The following is a 17,849-nucleotide window of genomic DNA, read 5'->3' as shown; positions in this document are numbered from 1 at the left end:
GTGAAGACATTGGCAAGGTTAGAAATAATGATTTGTATTTGAAATAATAATTTTGTCCTTCAAACTTTGCTTTCATCAAAGAATGCTCCTTTTGCAGCAATTGCAGGATTGCAGACCTTTGGCATCCTAGTAGTTCATTTTTTGAGGTAATCGGAGGAAATTTCACACCGCGTTTCCTGAAGCACCTCCCACAAGTTGGATTGGCTTGATGGGCACTGCTTACGTACCATACGGTCAAGCTGCTCCCACAACAGCTCAATGGGTTGGTGACTGCACTGGCCACTCAGAAAAACAGCTGCCTGCTGCTTTCCTAAATAATTCTTGCATACTTTGGAGGTGTGATTCAGTTGTAGGAGGAAATTGGCTCCAATCAAGCGCTGTTAACAGGGTATGGCATGGCGTTGCAAAATGGAGTGATAACCTTTCTTATAAATCCCTTTTACCTTGTACAAATCTCCCACTTCACCAGCACCAAAGCAGCCCCAGACTATCACATTACCTCCACCATGCTTGAGAGGTGGCGTCAGGGTTTTCAAGAGTTTTCTAATCATCCATTAGTCTTCTAACGTGAGCAAACACATTGTACCATTAGAACACTGGCGTGATGGTTGCTGAAAATGGTTCTCTATACACTATGTAGATATTCCTTTAAAAAAACAGACATTTGCAGCTAGTATAGTCACTTACCACATTAACAATGTATAGAGTGTATTTCCGATTAATTTAATGTTATATTTATTGGGGGGAAAAAAACAGTACTTTTCTTTTAAAAATAACTATGTGACCCCAAACTTTGGAATGGTAGTGTACAGTATATCCTAGCAAGAGGGGAACCGGTAAGTATGGAAGGGAAACAGAACAGGGGGTGGTGGAGCAAGACAGAGGAGCAACTAGAGAAGGGGACTAAGTAACAGCAGTAGAAGGAGTGGGAATTCAGTGGGACAAGCTGCAGGCAAAGAGTAGGCCTGGGTAGCACAGAATGGACCAGAGTTACAGATAGAGAAGGTGGCATTCTGTGAGTGACTGTTAGTGATACTGTCAACCCTCCAGAGAGATTTTCAAAATGAGATAATGATTTGTAGGACAGCTAAGAATAATTCTTTGTGACATTGCTACTTTAATATGTACTGATGTGAAGGAATCTTTAAATGGAGTTCATAGGCAACATGAATTATATTGTCCATAGTCTCCAAAGGAATAGTACCTTCAATGTAACATAAAAATAACGGAACACTTGGTTTCCTTTTCGAAATGATGACTTTTTCCCTAGGCAAAATAGGAGCACCCTTGCATTGTTCTGTAAGTACAGCCATACATAATTACGTACTTTGGGATTTATACATTTAACATCTGTTCAAGTGCTTTCCTTAAGTTACACATTGTTCTATCTATAATCAGGGAAATAAAACTGAGCAGACAAGAACTTTATGCACAATTCTTGTGTCTGTAGTAATCCGATCGTTCACAGATCGAGAAGAATTGGAGGAATCCCATGCTTCATACCCCTGAGGTCTGACAGAAAATACAGCTGGTTAGCTGTGTTGACAAATCCAAGGATGAAACTGCATGCTGCTCAGATTTCCCCAAACTGCAGGGGAACATTTTTAAGTTAAATTCACTGTAGATAATAAGAACTTGAGTTCTGTAAGTGTAGCATATAGCCATCATGGATCTACCTCAGTGAATTTCAGCTCTAGTGATATTTATAAAAATGTAAATATACTGTAAAGAGTTTTGACCCCTAAAAACAGACAGTGAATAAAATACCCAGGCCATCCCTAAACATTAAATACTCCCTTTCACATGAATCAGATGCTAGTGGTTCTTGGATTTTTACATTTCATTCCTATAGATGGAAATGTATTATATATGGTTACTATTGTAGTACAGTAGCTTCATAACTATAGCATCAAGGGGAGAAGGAAAGACTAGGCTTGTCGTTATTGTGGTGCACCGTAAGGAGGTATTTTATATAAAATATAACTTTTATTCAATTATTCACTTAAAAAGCGACATATAAAACCAAAGACATACAAAATGGACAATTAACACAAAAGTTTTAAAATTGAGGAAAAGATTCCTCACGTAGTGAGACCCCAATGTCACAGTATCCTGTGGTTTTTGTTTGTCACAGCAGTGCGTCTTACTATATAGGGAGTAGTCTGCAGACCTGAACAGATCAGTGAATTCTACCCATGTGATAGTGTTATATCTGAGTAGCCTTTAAGTTACAATGATGAGTACTAATCCTCTAATTGCTAGGGTACTCGAACACTAGTTGTTTACAATATGGTTATAGTGGGGAGATATAGTGATCTGATAGGTCTAGGTCTGCCGAGTTTTTAGAGGCAGTATTACATGTGTGCTAGATGGCAGTATAACTGTCTGGAGGGTAATCAGCTGGTGTGGTGAATAACAACTAGTGTTGGAGTACCCTAGCAATTAGAGGATTAGTACTCATCATTGTAACTTAAAGGCTACTCAGATATAACACTATCACATGGGTAGAATTCACTGATCTGTTTAGGTCTGCAGACTACTCCCTATATAGTAAGACGCACTGCTGTGACAAACAAAAACCACAGGATACTGTGACATTGGGGTCTCACTACGTGAGGAATCTTTTCCTCAATTTTAAAACTTTTGTGTTAATTGTCCATTTTGTATGTCTTTGGTTTTATATGTCGCTTTTTAAGTGAATAATTGAATAAAAGTTATATTTTATATAAAATACCTCCTTACGGTGCACCACAATAACGACAAGCCTAGTCTTTCCTTCTCCCCTTGATGTATTCAAATTTCTTGTCAAAAGGTAGCACACCCCGCCAATATCACTGATTTAAGTGTAATAAATACTGGGGGCCTCTTCCGATATTTACATTATAAGTACCTAGTGCGACGAGCCCAACTTTGTCTTTTTGTCATAACTATAGCATTTTTTTGCTGGTATTTTGCTTAGCTGCTACTTTGCATATCACCATCAAACCATGGAGCTCAGTATATACTTGTTAGGTTCTGTAACAATAGTGCAAATGCTATGTCTCTCATGAGCAGAATTGTCTGAGATAATGCTCTGATCACCTCGTCTGTTTAATTACCCCTTTATTGTGCGCATGGATACTACCCTAAGGCTTTCTCTTTCAACAATATCCAAACTAAAGGTGCATACACACGGTGAGATATTGTCTATGGCCAATTTTGACTGCGCGATTTCCCCTTGAAGCGCATGGAGCCAATTTTGACTTGCAATTGATTGTGCGATTTGGCCTATGGCTTAATACGCTGGGGGAAATTTAATAGGATGAGCGATTCAGAGAAAGTGAGAGATTTCGTAAGAAACCTCCAGGTTTTTAAAGCGGCAATCATTTACACTTCAAAACCAGTTTGATTTTGCCATGTAAATGATTGCCGCTTTAAGAAACTGGAGATTTCTTACCAAATGAAACTGGAGATTTCTTAACAAATCTCTCACTTTCTGAATCTCTCATCCTATTAAATTTCACCTATTGTATGGAGCATAGTCAATATTGCCTTGTCTGCAGAGTATATTTTTAATTGCGATACCGACCTTGCGGGGTCACGCATCGGTATCTCAAGCAATACAGATGCAGTGTAATTTTAGCTACCTTTTCTTATGATTTTAACTACAGTATGTAGTCAACATTTTAAGCCAAAATTGCACCATGTGTACGCACCTTTACTGTGTGAAAATAATGAAAACTACTCATCTGAAGTGGCAACAGCTCATTATTAGAACCAGTATTTTACCCTGGTACTCTTTACTTAGAAGGGCGCCCACGATTTTGATCGTGGGCATCGTTAGTAAAAAATCTCGGGCATCTCGGGCATTGAATGCACTAAAAAATCGGGTGCGATCAACCGACGAGATGCCCGAGATTTCCCATAGGGAACAATGTTAAATGTCTCAATTGACCCAATTTTCCTGTTCAATGCCTCAATTGACCCGATTTTTCCATAGGAAACGATGTTAAATGGGCCACAGAGGCCAAATAGGCACCCTGAAGTGTATAATGGCCACCCGAATTGTTAACGCCACCCCACGATCAACGTCAACCCGATGCGTGGCGAGCGCAGCGAGCCCGCGAGGGGCGGCGGTACGCGTCCTACGACCTTTTCATACCCCCACTATCCACGTCGGCGTGGAGTTGAGAATAGAAAGTGTGGCGAGCGCAGCGAGCCACCGAGCCCGAAGCGTGGCGAGCGCAGCGAGCCCCGCGAGGGTACGCGGACAGCTGTGAAGCCCGCGAGGGGACGCAGATACCTGTGAAGGTATCCGCGTCCGCTCGCCACGCTTCGGGCACGGTGGCTCGCTGCGCTCGCCACACTTTCTATTCTCAACTCCACGCCGACGTGGATAGTGGGGGTATGAAAAGGTCGTAGGACGCGTACCGCCGCCCCTCGCGGGCTCGCTGCGCTCGCCACGCTTCGGGTTGACGTTGATCGTGGGGTGGCGTTAACAATTCGGGTGCCCATTATTCACTTCAGGGTGCCTATTTGGCCTCTGTGGCCCATTTAACATTGTTTCCTATGGAAAAATTGGGTCAATTGAGGCATTGAACAGGAAAATCGGGTCAATTGAGACATTTAACATTGTTCCCTATGGGAAATCTCGGGCATCTCGTCTGTCGCATCGCACCTGATTTTTTAGTGCATTCAATGCCCGAGATGGCCGAGATGGGCGCCCTTCTAAGTAAAGAGTACCTTTACCCTAATAAATTCCAACCCAAAGACCAGTTTTCTCCATCTCCGGTCTTTATGGAAGGAAGAAGGGGAGAAGTGATATTAGAAGTGTTTTGTCACGATCTTGCAGCTGGTGTGCTCTACAATATGATACTGGGATAAAAATGTGGTCTTCCTGGTCACAGTCCATTTCCACTATTTTTGTTAATTGTTAGGCTCTGACAGTCTGATGCATAGCAGCTAGAGTATGTGGACACATGATGTCAGCCCTGAGACCTAATATTACAATACGAAAAATGGATACAGATAGGGAATATGAAACATAACAAACATGAAAGCTATATAGGTAATCAGTCTCAGAGGTTAGGTGGCAGGAGTTTCGTTCAGACTAAACTGGAGTGGGTAAGTACGAGAAGAGCTTGGGAAATATTGGGTTCCTTCGCCATCTGTCACATGTGTGCCATGGAAGCCAGCGCACAAGAGGGGAGGTAGGCTGTATAGGAGTATGGGATATATTTGGTTTCCATGAGAAAATGGTAATTTGTTTTAAGGATAACTTTCAGTAATGACGGAGGGGGGGCAGGTTGCTTCCCCTGGTGGGCTAGGTTGGCGTGAGCAGCAATAAGAATATGGCCTAAAACAGATCTATTTCAGATGGAATAGTGGGGGGGGGGGGGGTGACATGGAACAGCGCTAAAGCCGGGTCAGGCAAAACAGTCATCTTAAGTACTGTATTGATTAGAGCAAAGACCTCGTTCAGTATTGTAATATCGCTGGGCAGGACCAGAAGATATGAAAAATGTGGCCTTTATTACCGCATAGTCTCCAGCACAGATTTTTTAAAGGGACCTGTTTGGCAGGAAGGAGACTGCACATGTAAGTCTACGGCTGCATCTACACATTGCCTTTTAGCAGGATGCAGTCGAACAGGAGCTGTTTGGAAGGATAAATACTAAAGACATACATACAAAAGCCTGCTGCATCCTGCTACACAGGATGTGTGTAGATGCAATAAGCTTCATCCTTCTAAACAGGATCCTGTTCAACTGAGTCCTGTCAAAAGGCAATGTGTAGACGCAGCCATATATCTCACAATTAAGCAGTTGCCTACTGTTCAACAGGGCCGGATTAAGGGAGGGGCGCTGCCGGCTCCATATATCAGTGAGATGTCTGCGCTCCTGTCTCCCCTTTGCACCAAGGGACAGTTGCGCTGCCCCACCGTATAGCAGAACAGGGCAGCTGAGAGGCTCAGCTGTCCAATAGTGTGTAAAGCAGCAGACTGGTGCTCATTTGCTAGCTGGGCCCACCGGATGCAGGGAAACCAGTGGTGTGAAGCAAAAGGAGTTTGACTGCTCTGGAGCTGCCACTGCAGAGATGTGGGGTGTGTGTGTGTGTGTGTGTGTGTGTGTGTGTGTGATCCGGGCCTGCTGTCAAAGGCAAATACATTCTAACGGATGGTCAGTTGATCAGTGCTGCTTTTCATTTGCAATACAGTATGTCCATATAATAAACTGTTATATTGGACTTGGCATTTTCTGTGTCCAGGATCCTTCCTTTTGTCATCTAGCAGTTAGCCTGTCCTCAGTTTCCAGCAGCCCCATCTCTTCATCTCCCTGCATGGGCAGCCATAAGCGAGGGAGAGCCTGTGTATAAAAGTCTGACCCTAGTCAGGAATGCTCCAACTGCACAAAACAGACTTTGTTGAATTATTATACGGAGAACATATTTGTAGCTTTTTCTAGGATTCTCATTTGTTGTTCAGTTTGAAAATACCCTGTATATCCTACAACTTAGTATTTTAATTTTCTTTTATGTATCAGGTTCTGGATTTTATCTGTCAGTTCCAGCAAATGTTGGTCACAAGAAAGATATTGGACGTTTGATACTTCCTCTTGCAAATTTGAATGCAGACACCAAGTTCTGTTTGACATTTACCTACCAAATTGTTGGAGAAAAAGTTGGAAAACTGCGGGTATATATGGATGAGAACAACAATCCTACATGGGAGGAGACCAGGAGCAAGGATGAGGGATGGAGGATAGCAAGAATTGAAATTCCTCAGAGGCACAGCAGGACTACCAGCACTGTAAGTCAATGTGGTCTATTGTCAGAAAGGAAGATGAGAACACTGTTGCTCAAAAAAATGACAATAATAAATATTGGGGCTGGGGCTGATAATGGCTGCGGCTCCAAATTAATAATAAATAATACATTAGACAAATGCTAATATATATATATATATATATATATATATATATATATTTATATATCGATTCCTGGTTCCCCGGCACTCTGGTCCCCCACGGGGATACCTGGCTCAAGTGCCTGCTGGTCAGCCACACACAACTTACAATATATCAACCAATAAAGTAGCGGCACTTGAGACTTCCACAAGGATGATCCTGATGAAGAGGACATAGTCCTCGAACGTCGATGACGGAATAAAGCACCATTTTTGTTTTCTTTACCTTGTGGAAATCTCTTGAGTGCTGCTACGTTATTGGTTGGTTGATATATATATATATATTTATGTTTCTATATATAAATATAGGGGGGGGAATTGTGGGGTGGACCCCCGGAGTTTCATGGACATGCCCACAAAAATGATGGGAGCGGCCATAGAAACACTGGGCGGGTCATCGGAATGCAAACAATTCTCTACCTGCTCTGGGCGGGCACATGATGTCATCGCCTAGTGACTCCTGGGTCACACCGCAGCTGCAAGTACTGGGGAGAGGAGGAGAAATCCTTTGATGGTAAATAACCATCAAAGGATCTCTCCCCTGTGCGGGCGCTAGCACATGAGCTTGGACGGTGGAGGGGAGTGCATTCAGTGGGGCGGTGGTAACCTACTCGCTGGGCTCTGTACACGCGAGCAGGTCTGAATCGGGCCCTTTATGACAAAGATGTTAGGTATTAGAATTAAACTCATAGGGAGGAAATTCAGGACTGGTTATGTTCAGGGGGGGGACCCCCACAATGTTTTTTTTTTATTTAACCAAAAACTGCACCCATAAATAGTTAGAAATCGCAAGTGATTTCTGGCTTGGTCTAAAAATGCGCACCCTGTTACATGTGCGATTTTCGGTTGAAAATTGCATGTGACTTGTGCAATATGGTGCCCAAAAATAAAAAAATGTAAAACTCGCAAATGTAATAGGGTGCGATTTTTTTATAGACAAAGTCAGAATTCACATTCGATTTAGTGCGATTTTTAGGAAGGACGCCGGGTTGATAAAATTAAATAGAAAAGAACATTGCTTTTTACAGTTTAACTACAAGTCCCAGCAGGCCTCCCCTGCATGCTGGGACTTGGCAAACCACAAGTCCCAGCATGTGGGGCATTAATGGTCCCCCTGGACTTGTAGTTCAAAGGAAAAAAGAATGTTCAAATAAAAATGCAAACACATAAAATAGTATAACTTTAATACATACACTTAATTTACACCAGACTATATTACCATTCCAGGCTCCAGTGGTGACTCTCCCCTGCACCTCACCCGCACAGACAGCGGGGGTGAGCCAGCTCCCCTCGCACTGACTGCTGCTGTGAGGTGGCCTCCTCCGCACTAAATTGCTATAGAAGCTCTCAGCCCTGATTGGCTGTAGGTGTCTCCATAGAGACTCTTTCAGCCAATCAGAGCTGAGTGCTTCTATAGCTCTATGACAGAAGGGATCTCCATTGTTATTAGTGCGCAGAAAGCCGCATCCCACAGTCAGTGTGAGGGAAGCTGACTCATCCCTGCTGTCTGTGCGGGTGAGATGCAGGGGAGAGTCACTGCTGGAGCCTGGAATGGTAATGTATGCTGGTGTAGTAGTAGCAGTACGTTTATTTATAAGGCGCCGCAAAGTGTCTGCAGCGCCGTACATAGCAAACAAATTACAAGGTAACGTACAGGGTGTGTTGAAAAATACAGTATGAATAGGGGTTTAGCTGGTAGAACTAAAATCAGCATCAGTTCAGAAGTAGGTGTCAAAATTGTCGAGGAGACTGAAGATGAAGTAGAGGAAGGGAAGAACAGGACAGGAGCACAGGTGAGGTAAAGAGGTAGGGTGAGTACGTGAGGAAGGAGGACCCTACTCATAAGAGTTAACATACTAAAAATAGGTGGGTGGACGAACGAAAAACAATAGGATAAGTAGGAACGGAGGGGAACGGAGGCAGGATAGGAGGCTCAAAAGAGGTTAGGAGGGATAGGCTAGTCGAAAAAAGTGGGTTTTGAGGGAGCGCTTGAAGGAGGTAAGGGAATCAGAAAGCCTGATGGGTGGCGGGAGGTTGTTCCAGTGCAGGGGGGCAGCGCGATAGAAGTCTTGGACACGGGAGTGGGAGGAGGTGATTAGGTGAGAGGTCAGTCGGCGGTCAGCGATGGAGCGAAGAGGACGGGAGGGAGTGTGGATAGAGATCAGTGAAGAGAGGTAAGGAGCGGTGGAGGAGGAGAGAGCCTTGTAGGTGGTGGTGAGGAGTTTAAAGAGAACTCGGAAAGGAATGGGGAGCCAGTGAAGAGATAGACAGAGGGGGGAGGCGGAGGTAGAGCGGCGGGAGAGGAAGATGAGCCTAGCTGCAGCGTTAAGAATGGATTGGAGAGGTGCGAGGCGGGTGAGAGGTAGCCCAGAGAGAAGGATGTTGCAGTAGTCAAGGCGGGAGATGACAACAGAATGAATGAGAATTTTGGTCGCATCAGTGGAGAGGAATGGTCTGATGCGTGAGATGTTGCGTAGGTGAAAGCGGCAAGACTGTGAGAGAGCATGAATGTGGGGGGTGAAAGAGAGGGAGGAGTCAATGATGACACTAAGGCAGCGCGTTTGGTCGGTGGAGGTGATCTCGGTTTCACCAATGCTGATGGAGATAGTGGGAGAAGAGGGGATGTTCGGTTGATGGAAGATGGTGTATAATTAGTGTATGTATTAAAGTTATACTATTCTATATGTGTGTGTGTTTTATTTTAACATTATTTTTACAGGTAAACCACAAGTCCAAGGGGCCCATTAATGCCCCGCATGCTGGGACTTGTGGTTAGCCAAGTCCCAGCATGCATGGGAGGCCTGCTAGGACTTGTAGTTCTGGGTTGGTTATACCAGGAGGGGGACCCCATGCCGTTTTTTTTTTTACTTTTACACATTTTTTAAGACAGAACGATACACAGATCATAATGCACAGATCTCAATGATCTGTGCATGGTTCTGTCAAATTCACCCATCAGAACCTGGTCTATTGGGGATTTTTTTTAGCTTATTAGTAACGTTTACCAAAAATCACACTCGCACCCGAGTTATATACTTTATAATGGGAAAACATCTGGATGCGAATTGAAGTGTGAGAAAAAAATCAAAATGTGCTATTTTTGCCATAAAAAGGGTGATTTTTACCTCAATTTGCATTCTATTAAATGTGCGATTTTCGGAAAACGTGCGAATTGGGACTTTTTTTGTGAAAAATTAGGAAAAGTCTAAAATTCGCACTCTTCTACATCTCGCTTCCTATTCCATTTCGCCCAAAATGTGTGCAAACTACACTTTGAGCTTTCAAATAGTAGTTTGGACAGCCAAAGCATGATTTTAGACAGGTTTAGCTGTTTAACACGGCTAAACAATTGTTTGGGCGTCTAAACAGTCCTATTTAGAAAGCATATTAGATGCCTAGAACAATTGAATTGCCCTCTTATTATGCAACATTTGGTACTTGTTTCCTAGCACGGCACCCAGATTTCCTACGTACTGCACCCTAGGGAAATCGCATCGCATGGGCCATTATAGCTGCAAGCGATGCAACTTTTTTATGTAAATTTTTCTATTCTATAAATTTTTTTTGTACCCCACTATATCGCATCGCATTGCATCGCATGTCCCGCAAAATCTCATGCGATCGAATGCGATTTAATAGGATGTGCGATGCCATGAAATTAACTATACAATAATATGATTGTATGTCCCAAAATTAGGTTTAACGCACCCCCCCCCCACTATCCACGCCCGGATTATAATGGAGGCACAAGGGGTCAGTGCCCCTGGGCCCCCCACTAGCTAGGGGCCCCCTGTGGTTGGCATGTATTTTTCAAAAAAAAAAATTTTTTTTTAGCTAAAGGTATTGTGCATGGGAGTGGGGTAGTGCTGCAGCTTCACCTATCTGCCAATGTGACAATGATTAATGGTGCTGAGCATCAGGAGCCAAGGCACACTGATTGCACAAGTGTGCAGTGCATTCCTGGGAGTTGTCTAAGTCCCATGACACTTTAAACCAGAGGGCAGAGGCTGAGAGGATTGTGCTGAGCTCTAATTGGTGGAGCTCATTACATGCCCATGGAGAACAGCAGCAGCAGCTTAGACATGGGAGGGTTTTTAATCAAAGGCAGCACTAGGACTGTGAGGTCTCCTACAGAGTAAGGTGCAGAGGGACAAACACAGGCTTTTCATATGGTATGTATTTATGTGTATGTGTGTGTGTGTGTATATATATGTGTGTATATATATATATATATATATATATATATATATATATATATAGAGCAAGGTAGGATTGTTTAAATCCAATAAGGGCACTCACCAGTGTCTCATCATGTAAAATTTATTGGTACATTACCAGTCACAGAAAAGGATGTAGGTCCTGCAGACCTACATCCTTTTCTGTGACTGGTAATGTACCAATAAATTTTACATGATGAGACACTGGTGAGTGCCCTTATTGGATTTAAACAATCCTACCTTGCTCTATATTTGGGACACATCTGTGTTGCCTTAAAGGAGCACCCCACATTTTTTCAAAGCTGGCTGGGAGTGCGGAATTTCGAAATATATATATATATATATATATATATGCAGTTACCCATTGACCAAGTTTATACTGCCTTTACTCTGTGTTTTGACAGTGTAATATTCTCTCATGCAGTGTGCGGCCAGTAATGACAAGTGCAAGGGGGCCCCCCTGGCTAAAGTACCCCGGGCCCCCCGAAGGCTTAATCTGGCACTGTCCACGCCAGCCTGAAGTGTGGCGAGCGGCGGCGGAACGCGTCCTCCGACATTTTCATTACCCCACTATCCACGTCGCTGTGGAGTTGATTTTAGATAGTGTGGCAAGTGCAGCGAGACCAGCAAGGGGATGCGGATTACTTTACATCAGGCAAACTATGGCCCTCCAGCTGTTGTAAAACCACACATACCAACATGCCTTGCAATAATTTTAGCATTCCCTAATAGCAAAACCGTGGCAAGGCATGATGGGAATTGTAGTTTCACAACAGCTGGAGGGCCATAGTTTGGACATGCCTGCTTTACATGTATTCCGTGTCCGCTCGCCATGCTTCGGGCTTGCAACACTATATAAAACCAACTCTACGCCGACGTGGATAGTGGGGTAATTAAAAAGTCAGAGGAGGGGTTCCACCGCCGCTCGCCACGCTTCAGGGTGGGGTGGATAGTGGGAGGGGGGGTGCGTTAAACCTATTTTGGGACATATAATCATATTATTTTGTACCTAATGTCATGGCATCGCACACCCTATAAAATCACATGCGATCACATGATGCGATGCGATGGCCTGGGCTGAGAGAGCAGTGAACAAATTACATAGGAAAATCGCATTGCATCGCACATCGCATGGCCCATGCGATGCGATTTCCCTACGCAGAATAGCCCACTAAGTAAATTGCTTAGTGGGTGCCGTTCTAGGAAACAAGTACCCAACATTTTGCTTTTGGTGTTTTTACCTTTTCTGGGTTGTGTATTCCCTACACTCCTCTAAATGATTGCAATGTCACTAAAGGTGCCCTTGTGTGATGAACTCCTAGATACTAGATTGGATTCTATCTAGTACAAAAAGCATACAATGTTCTGCAGCACCTTGCTTTTTGTACTAGATACAATGTAATCTAGTACTAAAAGTACAGGCAGCACATACTTGTGCTGTGCGATGGGATGTGCACGGGAGCGCACATCTCATCAAACTGCCCTGTCGCACAGTGTATGGGCACCATTACTGGCAGCAGAAACTATGTATCCTCCAGAGATGGGGCTGCAGCACAGTTCAAAAAATCAAATAGAGGAGGTGGACCAACCGCCATTCGAAACTGACTCACTGGCAGTTGGTGTTTTTCACCTATTAAAATTTTGAATTGTGCTGCAGCCCCACCTCAGGAGCCGCCGCTACTATCCTCCCAACAGATATTCACATTTGTGCAATAATAGGAGCACTATAGGCCTAAATTTATACAGCTGTATAAGAAAAACCGGTACTTGTTTCCTAGAACGGCCACAATCGCGGGCATCGTGTACCTTAAATTTAAGGTACACGATGCCCGCGATGGACCCGATTTCCTTTGAAATCAGGTCCATTTTGCCGGCAAAGGCAAAATCCGGGGCATCGCGTCGGTCGCGTGCATTAACATGGCCCCCGACGCGACCGACGCGATGCCCGCGATTTTGCCATAGGCTTCAATGTTAAAATATTTTTAACATTGAAATCGGGAGCATTGCGTCGGTCTTGTGCCATTATATATACGTGTCCGCTCGACACGCTTCGGGCTCGGTGGCTCGCTACGCTCGCCACACTTTATATTCTCAACTCCACGCCGACGTGGATAGTAGGGGTATGAAAAGGTCGGAGGACGCGCACCGCCGCCCCTCGCGGGCTCGCTGCGCTCGCCACGCTTCGGGTTGGCGTCACTCGTGGGGTGGCTTTGAGGGGGTAAAATTGGGGGTCTGGGGAATACTTTACATTGAATCCAATGTAAAATAGGGTCCCAGGGACCCTATTCACATTTGATTCAATGTAAAAATCGGGTCGGTCGCATCCGACGCGATTTTTCCGACACGATCACCCAGATGCAAATCGGTGTGGCCGTGCTAGGAAACAAGTACCGAAAAACCCTTTATACTTTCTTGATTATAAAAAAAGAACAAAAAGAAAGAACCCTAAAAAAGCATGAAGCAATAGATTTTTTGTCCAACTAGATAAGTAACCATAATCTTTTTATTTGATATAATTTAATGTTCAGAGCAATATAATTGTTTTCTTGGAAATTTGATGAATGTGCTCTTGGGCCAAAAAGAAAATCGGATTACACTGTTTGTGGTGTCATACTGTCACTAAGGACAACTCCCATGGGAACAGGATTCTCATTCTGATTTGATTCTGATAATGAAATGTAATATGTTCCTTTAAATGTATTTACATATTAGAAATATATTGATTTTATAAAAGTGTTTTTTTTCCATAGTTTATTAAATATATTCATATTAAATGTCTTTATTCACAGTTGGGGCATTATATTACTGTGTCTGATTTTAGATGCAGCATTCATTTGAGGATTTTCTATTTGTGCTTTTAACACATGTATTTTGTGAAACAAAACACATTTAGGGGCCTATTTATCCATTAAAGGGCATGGGTTTTCATGTGTGCTGCTTGGTTGCTAAATTAATCAAGCTCTGGAATGCAATCCAGAGCGATACCTAATGTCATCTGAAGATGACGTTCGCCACTGCAGCTTATAGGTTATGGATAGTGCACACAAGGGCGCCAGCACAGTGATCAAGGAAGTAGTGAAATGATTGTCAAGGTGCAGTTTAATTAATTTGGGGAAATCTTATATTTTTATGCTGCAAATAGCGTTAATAAGGAATAATAATCAGGGCCCGATAAGTGCTAAATATGCCCCTTAAGTAAATTGTGAATATTTGTGAACAAACAGAATAACAGTTACTGAAATGTATAATAGTTTGTTTAAAATAATTAGTGACTTCATAGTTCTGCTGCCTGCTCCCCAACATCTGTGGCTGGGAAAGTTAAAGCTCTGATTTCTCATTTACCACACTTAATAAATGGTGGTTGTATTTTCCCACAGATAAGTAAAATATATTATATATGACTTTGATACATATGTGATTTGCAACAGAAAATGTATTAAAATGTTTTGCAAGTCATTATCAATAGAAACTGTTTAAAACTGGCACTCTTATTGGGCCTACACACGAGGAGGTTTAAGTAATGAGCGATGCAAGCAATTAAAAGTCTTTTTACAAAAAAAATGTTATTTTTATAATGATGCCCTGTTCTCACTGCAAGGCAAATTCCCGTGTCTAGCATGTTTACCCAGTAAATTGCCTTTTAACATGGGTTTTTGTTCAGTGTGAATGGTTTAACCCCTGTCAAAATTCCCGGGTCTCCAACCCTGATTTTAACCTGGGTTGGAGACTCAGGTATGCAGACACGGGTTGACCCGTTCACACTGCAAAAAAAAGCTGTGTTAAAAGGCAAATTACCGGGTAGAACTGCTTCACCCGGGAATTTGCCTTAGGAGTGAGAACGGGGTCTGGCGCTGCAGTCCCCAGCATTAAAATGGTGGGTAAAAGCCGGGTATTTCATACGAGCAGTGTGAACACGACATGACAGTAACTAAACAACATGAGCAGTCTTTTTTGGGGGAATACATCATATTTTGCATTGTCTTATATTAACATACAAAAAGATTAAAAGTATTTATGTTAACCTGATTATTGGATAAACATGCTAACTCGTCGTGATGTTGTTTATTTGCAGATTACATTTGAATCAGAACGTGGGAAGGGAAGAGCGGGAGAGATGGCACTGGACAATGTCTTTCTTGTCTCTGGTCCATGTTCTGAGGATTGAGCCTGAGATAACATGACTTCATTAAACTGTACTGTATACATAATTAACGGACATGTGCCTTACTTTTATTACACAAAAGGAAAACAGTATTTTTTTTATTGTTGAATGTGATTTAGTATCCACAATAATGTCATGTTTACATGCAAGGGATATATGTATGACCATGTTGTGGAGTATTAGTAATCTTTCTGGTATGTTTTATAAAGTGTGTTATAATCATATACTATTCTCCAAAATGGTGCTTAGTAGTTTTATGTTTGTCTTGTAAAATGGTGTGATATTGTACGTTGCTAATTTCTGACAACTGATTATTCCAGCTGCCACCGAATTATCAACTGCATCGGTATCTTATATATTTTTATATTTGCTAACCTTCTTACTGAAAAGTATTAGCACCAATATGTGCACTGTGAACAACAGCCATAGTTAATTTAACATAGCACATACTGTAGGTAGGATTCTGTTGATATATTACTGTTCTGTCATAATTCTGCATTTTACCACACACTGTAGGCATGCACATACAAAGCTAATGCAATGCAAACATACTATATATATATATATATATATATATATATATATATATACATATATATATATATATACAGTATATGCACTGTGCATTATCAGAAAATGGGTATGTGCAAGATAAGCAATGCAGTCAGTCCTGCATTTTAGACACCGTCAGGCGGTCTATTCCACAGAAAAAAGATAGGTATACCCACTGGCGATGGCGGTTAACTCACGCTGTGGTTAAATCACCAAAATGGTCTATTCCACAGGCTGCAGGGTCATGCCACCCCTCCACCCAAGGCCACACCCCCTCCACCACAGATCACAGCCCTTTTTGGCCTTTTCTGTCATGCAGAGGTCCTGAATTACAGTTATTAAAAGTTGAGAGGAATGTATAGGGTTGTATGTATATGTATTCAGAGGTGGTTGAAGGCGCTGTCTCTAATGCTTACATAGAAGCAGAAGCAATAGCACTAGTATGTTATTGCAGCAGGAGGTGTCATGCCTCCTGCTTGTATTAGTGATCTGAGCTGCTTCCTAAGATTATAATCCATATTAATCACATAATAACTTTGTTCAAGACCTTGGTATTCTGTGTTTGATCACGGGACCTTTATGTTATGTCATAGCACTGTTTGTTTGTTACAAGATGATATTCTGAGTATACATCTTAAGCTATGATTGCTGTTTAGAAAATGTAAATTATTGCACCACAAGTAAGAGGTGCAAGTTAACTAAAACAGTAACGAACTGTAACAAACCAGGTGCCTTGTATAATTACAGCATATTTATAGACCAATATAATACATTTCTTCTAATGTAAACAAATATCTGATATTAATAATGTGTGTTTTTATATATTGTATACATATGTGAGAAATGTATTTGTTTTTTTATTAAAAACATTTTTGTTTAACATACACGAATATGATTGAAATTATTATATTACAGAAGTAAAGATGAATCATAACATGTTAGAATGTTTGTGAACACATTTTTGAGGAACTGAAAATGTAGCCAGATGGCACACAAGAAGGGAAATGAGATGAAGGGCGAGATTTAATAGGATGCGAGTTTTAAAATCGCATCAAATCGCACATGTAAAATGTGTGATTTTGTGAGCAAAGTCGAATATTGAATAGGATGCGATTTTTTAGACAAAGTTGGAATTGGCATGAGATTGAGTGCAATTTTTAGACATGTGGGGGGAAATTTACCAATATGAAAAACCTAGTTTTTCGTATTGGTATTTTCCCTACGACTGCATACGACTGTTTAAGTCGTATGCAAAGTCGTGTTCCGGAGGGGGATTTACAAAGCAGTCATATACGACTGCTTTGTAACCCACCGATGTCGTAGGAATTCGTATTAGCGGCCGTATATACGGCCGCTAATACGAATTATTTCTAGCAGTCTGCACGGATCAGTCAGATCCGTGCAGGCTGCAATGTGTAAAAAAAAATAGAAAAATAAATAAATAAAAAAAAAACCGGCGTGGGGTCCCCCCCACAGCCGAAACCAGCACCAGGCTGACAGAGCCTGGAGCCGGTAATTAAAAATCAGGGAACCCGACAAATAGGGGTTCCCCGATTTTTAACAACCAGCCCCAGGCTCCTGCTCTGGGGCTGGTTCCCAAAATACGGGGGACAAAATGACTAGGGGTCCCCCGTATTTTAAGAACCAGCCCCAGGCAAAACCAGCCAGCAGGCTAATGCCACAGCCGGGGGGAGACTTTTTATGCAAGTCCCCCCGGCCAAAGCATTAACACTACCGACCAGTCAGCCTGGCCAGGGGCCCTGGGGGAGTGGGGACCCCCCCAATAAAGGGGTCCCCCCCCTCCAGGACTTACCTGACCAGGCTGAAGCCTGGTGCTGTCCTCGATGCCCCTGGGCGGTGGGCATCGAGCTGATAGTTGTGTAAAAAATAGAAGAAACCATTGTTTTTTACTGTGGCACTACAAGTGCCAGCAAGCTGGGACTTGGAGAACCACAAGTCCCAGCCTGCTGGGCAT

At 42.6% G+C, this 17,849-nt stretch overlaps 1 protein-coding gene across 1 annotated transcript in view; it reads left to right on the top strand.

Annotated features, from left to right (window-relative positions):
• EGFL6 (EGF like domain multiple 6) overlaps positions 1 to 15,898 on the top strand; it is a 103,365-nt gene extending 87,467 nt beyond the window's left edge. The window contains exons 11-12 of the mRNA XM_083174308.1: positions 6,522 to 6,787; positions 15,233 to 15,898. Coding sequence (XP_083030434.1) covers positions 6,522 to 6,787; positions 15,233 to 15,325 — 359 coding nt within the window. The 3' untranslated portion in view covers positions 15,326 to 15,898. The remainder of the gene's footprint in view (positions 1 to 6,521; positions 6,788 to 15,232) is intronic.
• Positions 15,899 to 17,849: the final 1,951 nt, after the last annotated feature.

This window comes from Crinia signifera, chromosome 2, assembly GCF_055691185.1.
Source record: "Crinia signifera chromosome 2, ASM5569118v1, whole genome shotgun sequence".
Classification (NCBI taxonomy): domain Eukaryota; kingdom Metazoa; phylum Chordata; class Amphibia; order Anura; family Myobatrachidae; genus Crinia; species Crinia signifera.
This window is presented reverse-complemented; position numbering and strand designations above follow the sequence as displayed.